Genomic DNA, 21,541 nt, shown 5'->3' with positions numbered 1-21,541 from the left:
TAGGGACTAAACCCAAAGACACTCATCCACTGACCCACATTCCCACCCCTTTCTTATATTTTATTTAGAGACAGGTTTTTGCTAAGTTTTTGAGGGCCTTGATAAATTGCTGAGGCCAGCTTTGAACTCTCAATCCTCCTTCCTCATCCTCCTATGCCACTAGGATTATAGGCATATGCCACTGCTGCCTGACATCTCCAGCCCGTTTTATTTTGAGACAGGGTCTCACTAAGTTGCTCAGACTGGTCTCAAACTTGCAATCCTCAGTCTTTGAGTTGCTGGAATTATAAGTATGCGCTACCAAGCCCAGCTAATGCATTTTTTTGTTTTTTTTTTGAAGGAGGCACGCAACCTTATATTTTATCTCCTTCAACTACACAGCCTTTAAGAACATGAGGTCTTTACAAGGCTGCAGGATGGAGCCACTCAGGTTGCAAGCTATGTGGAAAATTCCTTCCAATGATCCTTAGAATGTAATCCTAAGTAGGTTTAAGAAGCAGTTCATTTGCTTTCATAGAAAGGCACTCATGTGTTCCTTCATGATTAAGTGACTGTTAGTCAACAGCATAGTCAGAAGCAAACATAATGTATCTTTGAATAAGTATCCCTTCCACAAGTCTGAACAGCTTACTTCCTCTTATAAGAGATGATTTTTAATCCTCATTTTTTTCTTGTGCTTACCGTATATGGAGAGATCCATTTACAGTTATGGTTCTGGCCCACAGATGTTCAAAACAGACCACTCTAAGTGTTAGGTAGGATAAATTTAAATCTTTTTCAGATATTGGCTATTAGCACTCTCACCAACCTGTTAAGAAAGGGATCTGAGCTATTGGTCGTCATTGTTCTCAATTCCTGAGACATCCCAGGAGAAGATACTGGATTTTGAGTCCCACCATCCTGCTCCAGTGTTGGTAACTGGCTACGAAGAGCTAATTCCTTAAACAAAAAACAAGTTATAAAGATAATTAATTTACCAATTAACAAAGTATTGTTAGATTTAAAAGAAATTACAGTCACATTAGAATAGCTAAGTACACATAAAATGCTTATTTTTAAATTGATATATTACCTAATAATAACCAAACTTTCAAGTGACTGCAAATTCTTTAAAGGCAAAGTCTGTCTAGTAATATTAATCCCAAAGCACACATACTTTGCTACTTAGTTTCATTTTGCAATTTTCCTTATTCTAGCTGACCTCAAATCCTTACTTTTGGGTCAGAATTATAAGTCTGGTCTTTAAAAAAATTAATTCTTAAAGTATATATTTACTCATCAGTGCTTACATGGTTTTGTGTGTTTGGGACCAGCAATAAAAAAGTAGAAAGAACATTTGTTAATATAAAGCCACTAATCTTCCCCTTCATCCCCACCACTGCTATCACGTCTCTTTTGACTTCAGATTTTTCCATCTTGAGATGGATAGTGTATGTTTACCTTCTAGCAGGGAAAGAAGAGGGCAGGGGGAAGACATCAGGAAGTAAAAACATGAACCAAAAGTTTCTCTACCCAGAACCACAATATTTAAAATTTCTTCAGGGATATCCAGCAGTTTTGCTCAGCAGAATTTTGCCTGGAATCTGAGCAAAGGCTATTGGCTAGTGCACTAATGATTCCCCAAGGGCCTCCTCAACAGGCTTCTAGACATTCTGGGCTTCAGTGTGTATGAACCAGGCCAATTCGTCTCACTCTGAGGGACCCCTTCCCTCTTCACTACTATCCTTGTACTTTTTCTCCTTTTCATTCATTCACTGTTCTTTATACTGATAAGAATTTTCATTGTGCCTCTCCATCTCTCAAACTGCTAGAGTATCAGTTGTCTCTCCCTCCACATTTTTGGTTTGATTTGAAATAACAGGTTTGTTTTTTTTTTTTTTTTTTTTTTTTAAATCACAAAGCACCCTGCCCTTCCCCACCCAGCAACTTTCAAAGCCACATCTGATCCCTGCATAAAACCCCATCACCCCCAGCTCCCTCATCCCCACATTCACCACAAGGTCAGAAAGTGTGGAAATAACCTCCTAGCTCTTCACTGCCACTTATAGATGATGATTTCTCCCATGCAAAACCCACTTTTGATTCAGGCTTATGCCTTCTGGATATATCATCCTTTAAACCTGGGTTTCTTAATCAGAGGACTATGAAAGAATTCTGAGGTTTGTGACCTTGGATGAGGAAAAAAAAAAAAAATTTACACCTTAATTTTTGCTAGATTCTAACTTAAAATTTTCATTTTCTTCATTTATGAATATAGGAAATACAACAGTATTCATGGTACTTCTGATGTATCATTAATATAAGATACAGATATTTTCACAATACATTGTAATTACTACAAATATCTTAAAATATCATTTAGATTCATTACTATTTCAATGCTATAGTAGTGGCAAGACCTATTTCTAGATCTTGTTAATTTATACATCAAAAAGAAGTGTGTGTTGCCAGGAGGCACACCTGTAATCCCAGCAACTTGGGAGGCAGAGGCAAGAGGATTCCAAGTTCAAGGCCAGACTAGGCAACTGAGTAAGAACCTATCTCAAAAAAATAAAAAGGGCTGGGAAGGTAGCTCAGTGGTAGGGCACCCTTAGATTCTTTTCTCAATATTGCAAAAATAAAGTTATATCACAATTCTTTACTTAATATTTTGATAACTATCAATGAAATCCCCCCTTTTAAAAATAATCCTATACATTATCATCCTTCCTATACCCTTAAAAAAGCCAATATTTTGAGAATGGATCCATGGGTTCAGCTGAATGCCAGTACTACATGCTCTCTGACAAGGCTAATTGCTTCTTATACACAATTTACTGAACTCAAACTATTCTACCTTAGGTATAGTAGAATTTCAAAGGCTGGCTTAGGGACTCTTGCCACTCCAAGTACACACCATGATTCTTAACATGTTTCAAGTACACCTTCTAGAAGACAATGACCTTCATTTCTACCAGCTGCAAAGCTCTTGTTCCTGAAACCAAACTATCCCTAAAATCCAAATCACGTTTGGAATTCACTTCTTCCCAATTATATCTATTATCCTGGAACTGTCGATAATCACATACAAAACTCATAATAACCCACTGTTGAAATTGCAATGATGCTGACCACTTCCCTATCATACTTTAAGCATAAAAGTCCCTCAGTCACATCTTGGAACTGGCTTAGAAATTTCTCTCCTAGAAAACTTATGTGTACTTTTCCCACTTTCTGACCACATTTTTCTTCCTACCCAGTTCCCTCCCCTACTCAACCAGCAATCCAAACTCAGACTCTAGAACCTTTCTCCCTTAACTATTCCAGTCTGTTGGCTCTCTTCTGGTTCCATAAGTTTTATCTCCTTCTCTACGAGCTTGAACTCATGACCAAGCATTTGAAATATACATGCGTACCTTTCAGAGTTCTGATGTACACATAATTTTATCTTAGTCCAGCAAATCCCAACATGAATCAATGCTAAAATGTGCTTGCTTAGTTTTTATACTGAGATTCCTGAGAAATGCTAGGCAGAAAAAAAATCATATGAGTATGCAGAATGGAATAATGACAAATTAATGGTCTTTGGCCTTGGCCCTTAGTACCGTTTATCAACTTGGAGGGGAGTGGGGTAGTTGTTGCTCAGTTCTTTCTCACATTCTCATGGTCAAATATTCCACACATGGCATACTCTCAAGCTCCTAATGGGTCAAGTTCACTTCCATCTCTTTCTCATTTAAACAACAACAACACAGATTGTGAGGCTTAATTTGGGATCTTCTGACTGGTTCTCCCACCTCTTCCTGCTCCCCACAAAGGTATTTTCATTAGTACCATCTTTATAACCTTTCCTCCAGTTTCAGAAAATGAGTTTGTTAAAGACTAACCCACTCTTAGTGCTTCTAGAAATCTCTTCAATTTTTTTTCTTCGTATCCTCTCTTTGACCTCTCCTATTCTCATCTTGCAAAATGAAAAGTAACTTTATAACAAGATAGTAAATAAGAGGTTCAGCACACTTGTAATCCCAGCTGCTGAGGCTGAGGTAGGAGGACTGTCAAGGGTGGCCTGGGCAACACTGTGACACCCAATCTCAAACAAAACAAAAAACAAATAGAAAAACAACCCCAAATGATAGTGCACTCTTAACAGACCAGTAACAAGACAGTTTCACATCACATCTTTCCTTGTACTGTTTTTACCTAGAACACTTTTCTTTCTCCCCTATTATATAAGACCTTGTAGGGATACCACCTTCTCTAGGTAACTCCCCAAGATGATTCTATCTCCATTAGGATTGGACTGGACACAAAGATACCACGTCTTTAACATCCTGAGCATATATAACACATTTATAGCACTTATCATGATATGTAATTTCTTCAGTGACTCCCTAAAAGTAGGATGAATTGCTTTACTAGAGTATAAGAGGCTGATGTACAAGGTTCTAGGATGAAGCTTAAGGGTCTTTAAAAATATGTAAGCATTTGAAAAGATCTTGAAGATCATTTGCTTTAAAAAATTTTTTTTTGTGATGCGGGCGACTGAACCCAGGGCCTTGTACATACTTGGCAAGTGCTCTGATGTGGATGAAGTTATATTCACAGCTCCTTATTCTGCATTTTATGTTTGTGTGCCTAGTTTTGAACTTCTTTCAGCACAAAGGAAGTACATGACACCAGCCTGTAAATTATTAGTGAAAAATAACTGAATTGGCTGTGATTTTCATAATGCTTTATTTTAGCTTTTTTTCATAAAGTTCTTTTTTTCAAGATTATTTTATGAGGTTATAAAACTAACAGTTATGTGCAGATTAGACCGTCCATGATTTTGCTGCTTTGAATTTTGCCACTATGCTTCCTCAAGGCTAATATTTACTTTTTGCTTCATTTAATAACTGAATTTCTACTGTCAGCAGACACCACAGAACCAACTCTCCCAATTTATAAATAAAGGAAGCTTAGAGATGTGATTAAGAAGGCAAACAATGCCAAGTTACCTAAGGAGATAACCAGACTCCAGAAAAAGTTTCTCAATCAAACTTATATGTGAGCCATGAGCAAAAATTCATCTGAACTGAATTTGGAGGGATTAACGAATGGATGCTACTTTATTATTGGTACTGGGTATCAGAATTTCTTGGCATGAAAAAAATGTAATGTGACAAGGCCAATGATATAAATAACGTACAGATAGATTATAGACACCATGCTCAAGGCATGAATGTTCAGCTAAGTTTGGAAACTTCTAGTGACAGTAAACCTAACAGGATTGATTAGATACCTTAAGTAATTTTTTTAATGGATTTACTGAGACATAATTGACGTATAATTCAATATAAAGTGCTCAATTTGATGAGTTTTAAATGTGCACATTTCTGAAACTCACACTAATCAAGATACCCACCCCCAATTTTCTCCTGATTTTTCTTATCCCAATTTCACCCTCAGAAACTAGTGATCTGGCTTTTGTCATTATAGATCAGTATTTTATAAAATTTTCTACAAATGGAATCATATAGCATATATTCATTTTCATTTAGTACAACATTTTGAGATTGATGTTATAACTATATATAGTTCATTCCTTTTTTTTATTGCTAACACTACTGTAGGGATATACTACTATCATTTATTCATCTGCTGACAGAACATTTTGGTTGTTTCTGAATTTTGGCTTTGTGTAGATACATGTTTTCATTTCTCTTGAACATCTTAGAAACTGAAAAACTTAGAAATATTCTAGTGTCTCCAAATTCCTAACCAATTCTATTACCTTCCTTGTTACTTTTCTAAATGATATGCATCAATTTTAAAGGAAGCCTAAATATGGCATGTATTGTCTTAAAAGGTTTTTTATTGTTGTTTTTTTTGAGACAGGGTCTCACTATGTTGCTCAGGCTGGTCTTAAACTTGTGATCCCCCTCTTCAGTCTTGTGAGTAACTAGGACTACTGACATAGGCCACCACACCTGTCTTTTAAAAGATATTTGGGGGGCAGGGGTTTGACGATCAAGCCTGGAGCTATATTTCCAGCTCTTAATTTTTTTTTTTTTTTTTTTTTTAACTCTATGGGAAATTTTATTGTTATTTCAAATGAGAGGAGGAAATAGAAGGGCCAATGGCTTATGGTTGATTCTGGATCCATAAAAGTCCACTATATGAAGCAGGCAAACTTGTTTTTTCTTCGTGAATCATTCTGGGAAGTTCCTTCTAGATGAAGATAAGACCATTGGTTTTACTTATAATGTAAAGAGCTCTGACTCTAAATGTGTCCCAGATTAGCAAAGATTTATAAGCTTAATGGGAAAAGCCACTACATTTTTATATTATTACAGAAGAAAATGAGCTAAAAATACTTACTTCATTTATAAAAAGTCAAATGCTCTAGAAGAACTATTTGACCTTTGAAATACAGAACAGAAACATGACTCAGTTTTGGCTGGATTTCCTATAACTTGCTTATTTCCCCATTTTTGAAAGACTGTCAAACTATTTTACCTTTGGGAAAAGAGAAGTTTAACCAATTTGTATTTTTAGCTCAGTATTCTAATTATAGACACTGTGTTCAGAATTAAACAATCTCAAACTCCTTAGAGATCGATGTAATAGATGTAACTTATATCCTATATGAAATGTTTCAATTTAAATCAGCTATGTAGACAATCTATGTTCCAAAGCTTTTTAAAAAAACATTTATTCTGGATTTACCCAATTACAAAATAATGTTCATATCCATAACATTTCTTTATTATAACAGAATAGGCATTGTCTACATAGGTGTATATATAGATACAGACAGGCTTTTTTTTTTTTTTTTTTTGTAAAGTGGTACTGGGGATTGAACTCAACAACTGACCTAAGTATCTCCATCCCTTTCCATTTTGAGACAGTTTTCCTAAATTGCCTGTGGAAATAATTCCTAAATTGTTGGAGGGGACAACAGGGTCAACCTTAATTATTTTCTTATAGCAATATTTTTCTAACAATATATATGTGTAATATATATCTACAGATATATAACTCTAAAAATAATAATATAATAAATCTAAAGACATCTACTCTATGCATATAATATTTATATTATAAAGAGTTTGTGGGGGCTGGGGAGATAGCTCAGTCGGTAGAGTGCTTGCCTTGTAAGCACGAGGCCCTGGGTTCAATCCCCAGCACCACCCCCCCCCCAAAAAAAAAAAAAAAAAAAAGAGTTTGAGGCTTATGTCAACAATGCTAACAAGAGAGAAAAAGCCATTTCTGGTGCTGGGACTGTGGCTTAGTGGTAGAGTGATTGCCTAGCATGTGTGAGGCACTGGGTTCAATTCTCAGCACCACATACAAATGAGTAAATAAAGATTCATCAACAACTATTATTATTTCTTAAAAAAGTTATTTTTTCCAAATATTCAATACAGGGGCCTTGCCATATCCCATTTTTAAACACAGTTTTTTTTTTCTTTAATAGTCATGAGATATTTCATTATTTCTAAAGTCATGAAAACACTTAGTCAATACTCAAAATGAATTTTTTGGTATCCCAATGCTAGGTATCGAATCCAGGGCCTCAGCATGCTAGCTAAGGGTTCTACCACTAACTTACATATCCAGTCCTGTTAAATTTTGTGTCATTTATCAAATTAAACTTTAGAACAATTTTTTTGACTAAAAAAAATACTTAGATTTGGAGGCAATTATGAGAACTGTATAATAATCCTACACTCTGCAAAGTAACATCCAAAACAGAGGTGCTGGTTAGTGTTCTCAGCAGTATTCTGAGGTTAAACATGTTTCTGACAGATTTCTGAAACTGTCTATTGTAAGCTGTCTCAAAGAAGGTCATCATGGCATTGTTCAAATAACAAAGAAGAGGCAATATTACAGCATGTAGGGTATGAAGCTAAATCTTCCTGTTCCCTTCTTATACAAAGTTTTCAACCTACCCACCAAAAATAAAATATATGTAATAGAAAACATCTAAACAAATTCATGATTTATTCAAAATTAGAACTTCAAAGAGAAGAGAGAATGTTGGAAAATGTGTTTAAAGGATTCTGAAATAGACTTTCTAGTACCTGCTAACATGACAAGAGTTTGGAGAGGGAAAAGCCAAACTGTTTTCTATTATTAAATTTAGGGGGGGGAAGATCTCTAACAATTCTTTTCACATGGCTCTGAACAGTGGTACTACTTTTTCTATCTGACTAAAACCATGGACATCTGAACCTCTTCACCACTAAGAGATGAAGTCTAAAATCCTTAAAGAGTAATACTGTGGGTTTTATCACTCATTGAACCTGTGACTGACCCTGATGGTTGAGAGTTTAGTCTTTATCTTACAGGTATAAGGGAACTCCAGATATTAAGAACCACATCCTTCAGTGTAAAAGAAGACAAAAGCATTCACATTCAGGGGGACGATCTTTCCTTAAACTATTTTTCTTAAAAGACCTTGAAACAGAAGCTGCAATGCATTCCTAAACCCACTCCTTCCCTAAAAAGGTCTCTTTAATTTACAAAGGAGCACTGACATGTGAGGAAGAAATGTGACCTAAAAACTGAGCATTAAATGGTTTCAAAAAGTTTCTTCTAATAGAAATTGCTTTTGAAACATAAAAATAAGGAATAATTGTAATAAAATTAAGATCTTAAGCTCTATATGAACAAAATTTTTCTAGGCCCAGTGGTGCATGCCTATAATCCCAGGGACTCAGAAGGATCTCAAGTTCAAGGCCAGCAGGATGACTAGTGAGATGGTCTCTTTTTAAAAAAAAAAAAAAAAAAAAAGGTAGAGAATAGAAATTCCAAAAACATTTTGAAGTTTGGTACTTTCTCACATACCACAGCATATGAGGTATATAATACCTCAAACAAAAACTTCAAATAATGCCTGATATTCAAAAATTGAGTTATGCCTTTAATACATTTTGTTAAGACTAGAAAGTGCTTTTCAGCTTTCTGGATTATGCTGGTTAATCCTATTAAAGGCATCTTTATTTAAGATACGACTCCTCTTTGCAAAAACTTTCCTTACATTGTTGGGACTTAGAAGATAATATCTGAAAGTGTAGTGATTTGACATGCTGAGTACTTTGAACTGAAAGACACTGGAAAGGCCACGGAAGTCAAGGCTCTTTCTGACCTTCTCCTCCCCTTCTTTCTCTTATTCTCACTTTCTCCCCAAGGATAGGCCATAGAAACTAGAATTTCTTTTCCTCAAGTTCAGTCATAGCAAGCAGAAACCCTCTACTCCAAAGCAAACCATAAAACCTAGAAATATTAAATCTAATCTTACCCTGACTTTCTATATACAACCTAGCTGGGCACAGTGGTATATGCCTATAATCTCAGTGGATTTGGGAGGCTGAGGCAGGAGGATCACAAGTCTGAGGCTAGTCTCAGCAACTTAGTAAAACCCTGTCTCTAAGTAAAAAATATAAAGGGCTGGGGATGTGGTTCAGTGGTTAAGTACACCTGGGTTCAAACCCTGGTACCACAATCAATCAATCAACCAATCAATCATTGACCTACCTCGTCTGACAGTAGGTCATAAAACCTCAACCCAGAAGGAATACTGCACAAAGAGGCCAAGCTGAATCTAAACAGCCCTTTTTGGGTTTCCTCTCTCAGGCTATTACCACTAGGTAATACCCTTTTGTCCAATCAGATTTCTACAAGGCTGTCCATTTTGAACCTTAGCAAAAAACTGATAGCTTTCTCTGATTCTTTGGGTTTTCATAAAACTTTGATTAGGTAATTTATTATGCTTTTCTCTTGTCATACTGTTTTGTTATAGGAGTGTTGGCTGTGACCTTATGATAGCTGAGGAGAGTTGTCACACTTTTCCATCTAACATGTACCTCTAAGGTCTTATAGAAAATATGTAGGGTAAGAAAAACACATATAAATGCTTCCAAATAACTCCAGATTCTGTGTATTTGAGCTACTTTAAATTTAACCTTATACTGGAATTTCATACATTTACTGACTTTTTCAAAATCGTGTAAGATAAACATGCCAACAACTAAAATATACATTAACAAATCAAGTATTTTAATCAGTGGCATGTACAAAGTGAATTTTTAAAACCTATCTCTTTCAGGTTTTTTTCCTATGACCTACAAAAAATTAATGCAGTTTTATCTTAGAGTTTTTTTTACTTTAGTCTGACCTTTTCTTTCCTTTTTTTTCTTTTTGGTGCTAGGGATTAAACTCCAGGTCTGTGCTAGCCAAATAATTGTTGTACCATGGACCTACATCCCCCGAGGCCTAACCTTAAACTTTTCTAAAACTTCACCATTTTAAAAAGCTATCTAAGAATATCTAATAATTTTAATAATATCAACTATCTTCTCTTTGACTATGAAATAAAGACCTAAAAGTATTTATTTGTCAAATTTAACGTAGGAACAAAAGAAGAAATAATTTCAACACCCACTTTTGGCTTGAAGGACTTTTTACTTGAATCCAATTGAGTTAATTCCTGCTCCACTGCACTTATCATTAATAAAAGCCTGCTTTGAGAAATACTTCAGAGAAAAAAGCAAAGAAAAAATGTGTTCATTTTATGAAGTTCCAATGTTATGCTATTATTCCAGTCAAATGTGGTATGAGAGTACCCCTCATCACAAGAATGTCTACGCTCTAATTTAGTAAAGATAACTTGTTGTGAGTTATTCCCTTAGCTGGTCTTTTGATAATGGAAGCATTTATAAAATGGATCAGAAAGAACAGACTTTACTCTTTTACAAAGTTAACTGATTTCTATGAGGACTGTATCTAACTTTGTCAACATGAGGCTCCAACGACAAGTTCACAGTATCCAGAATGAGTGGAATTCTACCAGTTCCCACTTCTACAGCTGATTCTAAAACAATGCACTTATTTAGCCCAGTGCAAAAAGAACAAAACGTAGAACATAAGGTATTTTATGGTTACTTTGCCCATCCAAGAGAAGCACAATGATCCTCTAGTTCCTAGTTTCTTCAAATCTTGTGGAAAATACAGAATCTCTTTGGTTTCAAGAATGAGATTCTTCTCATGATAGGAATTTGTTTTTATAGAAAGGAAAAATTATCAGAATCTTTCCATCTACATCTAATGTCTTCACAACCAGTGTTCCCTGGGGTAAATCAGGGAGAAATGCTGATAAAAGCTAAAGAAACCTGAGACAGGACCAGGTAGAGCCTTCTTTCTTCTGATAGTTTTGATATTCTTCCTTTGGAGCATCTACTAGAAAGAATTTTTCTTTTCCTCATAGTATTATGACTCTTACTAACATTTCAAAAAACCCAGCCTACCCAAGTAAATAATGTGTACTACCTTTTGCTATTGTTCAATCATTAATTCCTTTAAAATATTAAAAATATCTATATTAAACTACTCAAAAATTAGACTTTGAAGCTAACATGTACAAATGAGACATAACACATATCAAATGTGGAATAAAAAGAACTCTGTGGAATCAAAATGAATACTAGAAGCTCTCTGGGAAGAGTGGGAAGGGAACAGATAGTACAGATTCTCTTGGAAAACTAATGTTGAATTAAATGTCTTGGTAGAAAGATATCTCAAAGTTATACTCTGGCTAATCTTCAGTGAGGACAGGACCCTGGAACACAAGTTTCTCTTGTTCCTAATGTGATACCTTTTTTTTTTTTTTTTTTTTTTCAAGGCTGTAACATCATATAAGAGCCTACCTGACATTTTGGAGAATTTGCTGTGCTGGGATTGATATTCCGCATTGCCTAAGAGTGAAAAATAAGACGGATAAAGATTACTTTAAGCCACATGGTTTGGCTGTGTAGGCTCTTACAAATCGTATCCAGACATATCACCATAGCACAGAATTCCCAAGCTACCCAAAAAGCAGCAGACTGAGGAAGACAGGAGCCAATGGAATCACCACATAACAACTGACACCTCAGAAGTTTTTAACAGCATTAAGGATAGGAGAGCAAGACTTCAAGTGTCAGGACTAAGATAAAATTTGCTAACAGTCAGGTAGGTTCTTTGCTTCGAAGTATTAGATGAAGCAAGTAAAATATTTTTGATGTTTCAGTGAAGAGATACTGTCAATGGAAGAAGTTCACAGGAAGCCAGATGACTTGGAATATACTGAATTTATATTGATTGCTAAAGCAAAAACAAAGAATTCTAAAAAATAGACTATTAGTATGAGATAGAGCAGACTGGCCACTCCAATATAAGAAAGACAACACAGTAGGTAGTAAAGAACAAAAATGTTACCCTTAAAGGAAGTGAAGCTATTCTGTCCAGGACCCATCACCCAGAGTTAAGAATGAGAATAAGATTTAGAAAAATTCTTCAGAAGAAAGAATTTTACCAGTAGCAACATTTTGCCCACCAAAACGCAAAAAACTAGACTGATCTATGGCACACGACAAAATAATGACCAGCCCATTTCTAGACCTTAAAAACATCTTAATTATTGCAAGACTTTGACCTTATTAGCAACTTTTTTCTCATTTAGGTTTCTTCATTTTAATAGTTCTCATTCATGTGAAATTAAGACTTGTGTTTACTTAGACCAACTAGGACTCAGTTACAACAAAATGAAAAGCAAACAATGCAAACTGCTTTTAAATTGCCTTATTTCTTCTAACAGCCATGTAATTAAATTCTTGGTGCTACCTTGTTCTGACAATACAGTTTCATATAAATGAAAAAATCTTTTCCTTTAAAGTAATTTGCTAGATAGTCAATCAGAGGCACAACAAACTGTTACTATGCATCCTCTCTCCATCCTTTTTTTTTTTTTTTTTTGGGGGGGGGGGTGGTGCTGGGGATCGAACCCAGGGCCTTGTGCTTACAAGGCAAGCACTCTACGAACTGAGCTATCTCCCCAGCCCCTCTCCATCCTCTTTATAGCAGATGAAGAAATTTCATTTAAGACCATTTCCTGACATCATATGCTGAAACAAACTCTATTACTCTCTCTGAAGGATCATCTTTAATGCCAACCACACTAAAACTACATCGACAGATTACTGACAGAGCACAGTTTAAACGTGAGTCTGTCTGGGATTCCATGACTTATTCTAATCAATTCCTTAGGTACTAGTTCTTCACATCACAAATCAGAGTTCAGTGTTCAGCGATAGCATTAACTTCATGAATTTTCAGTAATACTCAAGTGGTACTTTAAAATATGTATCTTTAAATACATAGATCATGATAATAAAAATGTAGAGTATAACTGATTTTTAATCTTTTTTTTTTTTTTTTTTTTTGTACCAGGGACTGAACCCAGAGGGCGCTCAACCACTGAGCCACACCCCCAGCTCTTTTTATTTTCTATTTTGAGACAGGGTCTTGCCTAATTGCGTAGGTCCTCTTTAAGCTGCTGAGGCTAGCCTTGAAACTTTGATCTTCCTACCTAAATTCCCAAGTCACTGAGATTACAGGCGTGTGCCACCACATCAGGCTGTCTAGTTGATTTTAATTTTATTTTTTTTTTAGTTGTTGATGGATCTTTATTTATTTATTTTTATGTGGTGCTGAGGATTGAACCCAGTGCCTCACACATGCCAGGCAAGCGCTTTACCAGTGAGCTACAACACCAGCCCTATAAATTGATTTTTAAAGGTCTACACTTAGTATGCTATTTTCAGAAGGAAACATTATAGATACATGTATTTTCTTGTTTGTCAACAATATCTCAGAAAAAAGCAAAAACCAAGATATTTACTTTATCTCTAGAGGAAAGAACTACAGAAAGAGGGAAAAGGAGATTTTATTTCTAGCATACATTTGCCTTTTGTATACTTTTACTGCTATATCATTTTTTTAATACAGAAATATTTTTATTACTTCTTTTAGTTATACATATTAGGGTTCATTTTGACATAATTATAAAAGAATGGAATATAATTGCTCTGATTCAGTTATACCATGTTTGAAGTAGGTATACAAAACATGATCATAAAAAATTTTAAAAGTATCTATATTAAAAAAGTATCTATATTACTTAACATACGATCACATCTCTATAATATCTAAAATAGTCTCAAACAAGATAAAGCAAAAATTAATTTTGACATGAAGGATTATCTGTTCTTATGCAACATAAGTACCAATAGCACTTTCTGAAAGAAAATTGGTGGAAAAGGATTTCAAGCTTTCTACTGTCAGGTCCTACCTTTCCCACCATGAAAAAAACACCCATAAGCAAGTAAATTTTCCCCCCAAAGCTGGGGATTGAACCCAGGGTCTTGTACATGCTAAGCAAATGCTCTACCACTGCTATAAACCCAGTCCCACAGTTGGGTAATTTTAAGAAATATTGAGATGTTGTAAATTAGGGGGGCATTATGTTTTAAATAAGAATTCTTAGATTTAGCAATACTGAAACATGTATGCCATTTAAAGAAATACCACTTTAGTATATAAACACACACACACACACACACACACAAACAAAACAAAACAAAACACACATACAAAATAAAGATGTTTTTCCCCAGGTGATGTTCCAGAGTTTCGCCATTAACGAAATCCTCAGAAATACAGTAATACAAAATACCATGTACATTTGAGGAAAGATCCTCATTTTCTTCCATTTTTGCTCAACTGTAATCAATAACCATGACCAAAATAGCTCTTTATGATACAGGATTATGAGTTACATCCCATAGGATCAAAGGCCACTCAGGAAAGAAAATAAGAACAGAACTGGACAGAATAATTCTGTTACTGATTTTACTGAAACAACATTTCCCAGTTATTAATAAATGATAAAATGAAATTAGCCCAACTTCATGTAGGAAAACACACTCCCCAAATTGAAAGGCTGGTTTCTAACCTGTGGCCTCACCTGCCGAAGCAGTTCTTGCTGTTTCAATCGCAGTCTCTCTTTCTCCATCTGCAATTGTTGCAGCCTCATCTGTTGCTGCTGGTTGGAGTTGCCACTACCCATAACACCTCCCTGTGGGCTCTGGGGAGCCAAAGGTGGTGGCTGTTTCACTGGAGCACTTTGACTGATTCTCTGGTTCATGGCTGAAATAAAACAAAAGATCTGTCCTAAAAACTTAGTTAACAAAGAGGATGACTTAGTTATTCAAAAGCAATTGTGAATACTAAACATTTTATTTTTTTAAATTGTTTTTTTGTAGTATGACTAGAAATAACCTAAAAACACGTCAACAGTATAATGGTTATATAACTTGTCACTCATTGTAGTTACATGATGCAAGGCTGTAACAGGAGAAAAGACATATGAGGTAGCACCACAAAGTAAGAACTAAAGAATAGTCAAGAAGCACATTAATATCTGTCAGCTCTGAAGGTGGCACACTTAGTGACTAAAAGAATTGGACTTTTTATAACTTTTGATATAATGACATTAAAAGCAAGCAAGATCACAGACCATACTCTCATAACCCTTGCTAAAAATTCCCAAATAATGTACACTGGCAGTTCTTTTAAATTACTGGCCTCCCAGGCACAGATCAGACTCCTTGTGATGACTTTCATGTGTCCTCTAAGTAGAACTGTGGCTACTTGGTGACCACTACCTCCTCTTGCTCAAATCCAGGAGTGTTTCCCAGAGTCCAACATTAAAAAAATCTTCTTGAGGCTGGGTTTGGTGGTGCATGCCTGTAATTCCAGTGATTCAGGAGGCTGAGGCAGGAGAATCCTAAATTCAGGGCCAGCTGCAGCAACTTGGGTGAGTAACCTGGGATGTAGATTAGTGGTAAAGAACCCCTGAGTTTATTCCCAGTTTCCATCCCCCACCCTTCCAAAAACAAATCTTCTAGGGCTGGGTGTAAAAAAGAAAGAAATCTTTTTCCCTCTGGACATTGTCTCAGAATTTTCCCATTTTGTCTACTGACATTTTTTCACTGTAGTCTAATTTTTTTGTTTAGATTTGTATAAGGATATTGTTAGTGGGGAAAAGATCCCATTCATTTACAAATCCTCAGTGCTTAAAAAAACGAACTATTTCTAAATTGAGCATTTATTCACTAAGGCAGAAATTAAGGTAAAATTTTTAAGTTAAAAAAATTATTCCTTCAAGGCATGATTTTTTTTTTTTTTGGTGGGGGGGGGAGTTGGTTCTTGGGATTTAACCCAGGAGCACTCTAATACTGAGCTGCATCCCAGCCCTTTTTATTTTAAGATAGGGTCTTGCTAAGTTTTTCAGCTTTTTTTCCCCTGCCAATTGAACCCAGGGGTACTTAACCACTAAGTCATATCATATCCCCCGCCCTTTTTGAGACTGGGTATCATTAAACTGCTGAAGGCCTTGCCAAACTGCTGAGGCTGGTCTTGAACTTGTGATCTTCTTGCCTCAGCCTCCCAAGCTGATGTAATTACAGGCATGCCCAGATAATATATACATTTTTTTAGGATGAGCTGGTTCCACAAATAAGCATTATTTTATTTTAAAAGTTATGAAATCACATATTTTAAATATTTTTATGATATGTTTTAACCCAACAGAGTTATTTTGAGCAATGTTCAAAGAGCACCATTTTGGTCAGCAGAAGTCATTTAAAGTGGGTCCTTTTACTATGGTTATAGTGGACTTGATTATCTTCCCTGTTTGCTTTTTCCAGGTTCATCTTTTATCTTTTCCTTGCCCCAGATTTTAGTTGACTTTTTCCAAGAAGCCCTTGATTCTTTTAGTAGAAAATGTTATTTAACATTAATTTGGGGAATCAGGGTACCTATTATTATTTTGTTGATTCTCTGTCACTGCTTTGAGGTGGTTGCTTCCTTCAGAAAATTTTATTTCTAATTCAAATTTAGGACTCATTGTTTTACTTGGAATTTATTTGCCCCTAGACATACTGGGGATCCAACACAGGAGTGCTCTGCCACAAAGCCACATCCCCAGCTTTTTATTTTTTACATTGAGGCAGGCCTTGAATTTGAGACCCGTCTGCCTGTTTCCCAAGTTGCTAGGATTACAGGTGTGTACCACCCACCACATCTAGCTATGTGATCACAAAACAACTATCTTGTGCTGAAAAGTTGTTTCTAACATTAATATTATACTTCCATATGTAGGTAATCATCTAAATAGTATTATTAAAATCTATGAACAAGTGATTACTAAGAAGTATCAGATTTATTTGCAAATTTTATATATTATTAGGTATATACAGTAACATCTCTGTGGTTTAAAGGCTCCTGAAAGAATTCCTCTCTATATGATTAGGCCAACAATTCAATATAAGGGTTTACTTGGGAGACTTTGCCCTTGAATTTTGGAAACCTGATTTCCTCATCTTCCTCTCCTATTCTCCAACAGGTAACAGGAAACTTTTTAAAATCCATTTTTGTTTTATTCTATTTTTTAAAACATGAGTAAATACAGATTTCTTTTTTCTCAAATACATGGTAGCATGCTATGAACTCTTTCCTCCATTTTGTTTTTCCCCCTATTTAATATAACCTTGACATGACTCCAAAGCAATAGAAAGCAGGAGCCTTTCCCCCATTTTCTTTGAAATAGTTGATTCCTATTTTATTCAATTCATTTCCTTTTAGGCTTTCACTATTACTGAAGAATGTTACACAACAAGCTCACAGATCTTAGTTGTTAAAAGCATAAGTAATTTTGTTAGATAATGCCTAATCTGCCCCATTCCAATAAGGACTTTGTTGTTTCATCATGAGTTATGTATGATGAGAGGGCCTCCTCTCACCAAACTCTTGCCAAATTCTTGGATTTTTGCTAGTATGAAAAAACGACAAATGGCATTTAGTCTGATATCGTTTTGGTTATGTCTTACTTTTTACCTTTTTCCCCATGAGCTTAAATTTGGCTATTTTTTAAATAGCCAAATTTATCAATCTTTTCTGAAATTTGGGTTGCATTCCTTGCAGGTGACAGGAATTCACCCATTTTTTAATCCCAGCAGCTCTGAAGTCTGAGACAGGAGGATTTCAAGGTCAGCCTCAGCAACTTAGTGAAGCCCTGAAAAACTCAAAGAGACTCAGGCTCAAGGAAGGAAAAAAAAAAAGGGGGAGGCGGGGGAAGCAGGGCTGGAAATGTGGTTCAGTGGCTAAGTGCCCCTGGGTTCAACCCCAGTACCAAACAACCAAAACCCCTGTATAGTTCTGCTTTATTTGGTAATTGGAATTTACCCTGGTATAAAGCATAAAACGATTTTACTTTTTCCATGGGATTATTCATTAGTCCCAATACTACTCATACAAAAGTATATTTTTGCCCCAATAATCTGTAAGTTTCCATATTTTGTTACTTTATATCTGGATATATTTTATATCTGGACTTTTTATTGTTGAAAAAATACTTATACTAGAACCCCCAACAATCTTTATTGCAGGTTATTTCCATAATTTGTTATTTTTCAATTTTTTTTAACTGTTAATCTAGAACCACAGTATTGCCTTTAGTTTATGTTATATAAAGCATATATGCCCATCAGTACAACCTTAATGTTTTAATTGCAAGTTAGAGCAAGCCATAATTTTGTAGTGAACCTTTCAATTATGGGGTTCTAATTTAATGCACTGTAGATAAACATGCTCTGTATATGGACTCCAGAAAGTTTGTGACTTCTTTCTGACTTGACATATGGTCAGTCCTTCTAAGTGTCTGTATTATAATTGGGCCAGGCCAACCGTATGTCTGGCTTTTACCATGGAGCCTATATTTGAAGCTCCTTCCTTATTCTGAACACTTTTATTCCCTGATAACCTCAGGAACTGAAAGGTCCTCAAAGCTGGAAGGCTCCAGGACTTCACTGATTTGTGTAGTTTTGTTTTCTGATGTACAGAGATACTCTTTAAAAAGTTATAACCCCAGTTATGTCTTTTTGGTTATCTTGTTTTAATATTTTGTCTGGAAGAACAGAGAAGGGATATTGAAATACAATGTACTGCTCAAACTTATTCAAAGTCTTTTAAATTTCTTTTATGACAAAAATAAACAATGCTGACTTATGAAATGTTTAATAAAAGATAAATGGTTAAAAATTTCATAATTATGGCTTATAGTTTAGTATTTATAGGGGAACAGACAAGAAATAAGCTAACCATTTTTGAGAGTTAAATTTGCTGGGCATCAACAACCTTAATTTCTTTTGTCCATCACCAACATAAATATAATTTAAATATAATATTTTAAAAAACAGCCTATAGAGTCAAACAAACCTGAATCAGAGTTGGGCATATCAATTCAGTAATTCATTTAGTCCTCAGTTTCCTGAACTGTACCTGGGGATACTGAAGTCTCCTTCTGGAGTTACCATGAACTTAAGTATTATTTTGCAGACTGGGAAGAGTAGATGCTCCATAAATGTTAGTCTCCTCCTCTCTCCAGAACAGTTCTTTCTAAACTTCTCTACTACCTCTCCTACTGATAATTATCCCATTTCTCCCTCCTCCTCAAGACACCAACCCCCTCAAATCATTTCATCATGACATTCACTGTTTCTAAGTACATCTATGACTCACAGAGACATGCATGTTTATCTTTCCTACAAAATCTAAATGGGAAAAGAGTGGTAGAGATTGAACTGGGGGCGGGGGATCCTTCCATCTTTTTGGTGAAACATGTTCCTGACATTCCAAGAAAACACTAAACATATTTATACATAGAGATACATTTTACACATTGTGTTATGTCAGGTTCAATGGCATGACTTAAATATGAATTAGAGAACTGATTTGAAAGCCATTCTGTACAGCGAACATGCCATAAGCTGAGGCCTAGAGCAAATGACTACTGGGGGAAAATGTTTTCAGTTTCAAGTAATTTAAAAAAAAAAAGGCTAGAGAATAGACTATTATTAAGTTCAGACGTGCTAGAATTATAACTGATTTCAAAATAGCTTCTATACAACCACTATGAAAATCAGTATGAAGGTTCCTCAAAAGACTAGAAATGACTGGGTGTGATGGCACATACCTATAATCCCAGCAACTGGGGAGGCTGAGGCAGGAGAATTCCAAATTCCAGGCCAGTCTTGGCAACTTCATGAGGCCCTAAACAACTTAGCAAGACCCTGTCTCAAAATAAAAAATTAAAGGGCTGGGATATAGCTCAGTGGTAAAGCGCCTCTGGGTTAAATCCCCAGTACCTTAAAAAAAGAAAAAAAAAGACTACGAGTGGAACTACCATATAACCCAGCTATACCACTCCTTGGTATTTATTGTAAAGAATTAAAGTCATCATACTATAGTAATACATGCATAACCATGTTTATCGCAGCACAATTTACAATAGCCAAATTATGGAACCAGCTTATGTGTTCATCAATAGATGAACGGATGAAGTTTTATTCAGCCATAAAGAAAAATGAAATTTTGTCATTTGGTGGTAAGTGGACGGAACTAGAGTACATCATGCTGAGTGAAATGAACAAAACTCAGTCTAGGATTGTATTTTTCTCTCATATGTGGAAACTAGAGAGGAAAAAAGGAAAAAAAAAAAAAAAAAGTGGGTGTCCTTATGAAAATAGAAGAAAAACCAGTAGAGAAGATGATAAAGACCAGGGAGAGGGTGGAGAGGAGGTAAAGGGGAGGTACTGGGGACTAAAATTGATCAAATTATACTGTTATAGTTTACGCATATACCAAAATTTAACAACAAATCCCACTGTTAGTATAATTATGCAAGGTACTAATAAAAAATGAAAAAAAGAAAAAAAATAAAAGCAGAAAAAGGTAAAAGAAAGCAAAAATAAATGAACAAACCCCCACCGGACTCTAAGGCTATTAAATATTTCTTTTATTAAAAAAATTAGGAAAAGCTTTTGAGCTTTCTATACTAGATTTAATTAATGTAACATTTAATAAGCAATATACACTTGGTGAAAAAAATTTGGATAATAACAAAATTGCATGGAAACAAAGAGGCAAATATCCTTTGCTTCTCACCAGTTTACCAGCATTTGGTATCATAAACAGTAATCATTAATGATAATGGTAACTGCTAATGGCAAACTGAACTGGTTGGTAAGGTCTTTTTCAAATCTGGGCTTATCTGATCATTCAAAACCACAGAATGGGGTAACAGGATATCGAAAGATGAAGGAAGAATACGTTCCCAAACTAAATAGTCTTGCACATAATATCCAGCAGAGTCTGGTAACTACGCTGAGCACTTTTGGTTGTGTTTATCTAAATGTTGTTACCTATGGATACAAGCAGCACTACAAGATTTCCATATAAAGAGCTCATTTAAATGACCAATTCAAACAACCTTGTTTATCTACTGAAGATGGGATTTATTCCTCTCCAGAACCATCTTGTTCTACACCTTCTGATTATCTTAAGCATTTCAACAAAGCACAGAGTAGTGCACCCCATGGAGTGCAGCAGGGACCTCACAAGCAGGAAAGAAACAAAACATGCTTTGTTTCCAGGGAAAGGGGGCAGGGCAGCTAGAAAAGAACAGCATTACCAACTTCTTCCCCCATGATAAACTATTGAAATCCCAATGTTCCTAGTTTTTATAAAATTTCTAAAAGGTAAAGACAATAAACTCCACAAAAATGTCCTGAATTTTAAAAATTATGACATTTTAAAATTCAGAAGTCTGTATTACTTGGATCATGAAGTAGTAACTTGC

The 21,541-nt window shown here is 35.4% G+C and overlaps 1 protein-coding gene across 12 annotated transcripts in view; it reads right to left on the bottom strand.

Annotated features, from left to right (window-relative positions):
- Positions 1 to 21,541, bottom strand: part of YAP1 (Yes1 associated transcriptional regulator) — a 117,401-nt gene that overhangs the window by 12,599 nt on the left and 83,261 nt on the right. For 3 of the 12 annotated variants that reach the window (XM_079101979.1, XM_079101968.1, XM_079101972.1), the window contains 3 exons: positions 14,795 to 14,988; positions 11,670 to 11,717; positions 809 to 939 (listed from right to left, as the gene is read on the bottom strand). In XM_079101979.1, the coding sequence (XP_078958105.1) occupies positions 809 to 939; positions 11,670 to 11,717; positions 14,795 to 14,988 (373 nt within the window). The remainder of the gene's footprint in view (positions 1 to 808; positions 940 to 11,669; positions 11,718 to 14,794; positions 14,989 to 21,541) is intronic. The other 9 variants (XM_079101969.1, XM_079101973.1, XM_079101974.1 and 6 more) reach the window with 3 other exon arrangements.

This window comes from Sciurus vulgaris, assembly GCF_902686455.1.
Source record: "Sciurus vulgaris genome assembly, chromosome: 11".
Taxonomy (NCBI): Eukaryota; Metazoa; Chordata; class Mammalia; order Rodentia; family Sciuridae; genus Sciurus; species Sciurus vulgaris.
This window is presented reverse-complemented; position numbering and strand designations above follow the sequence as displayed.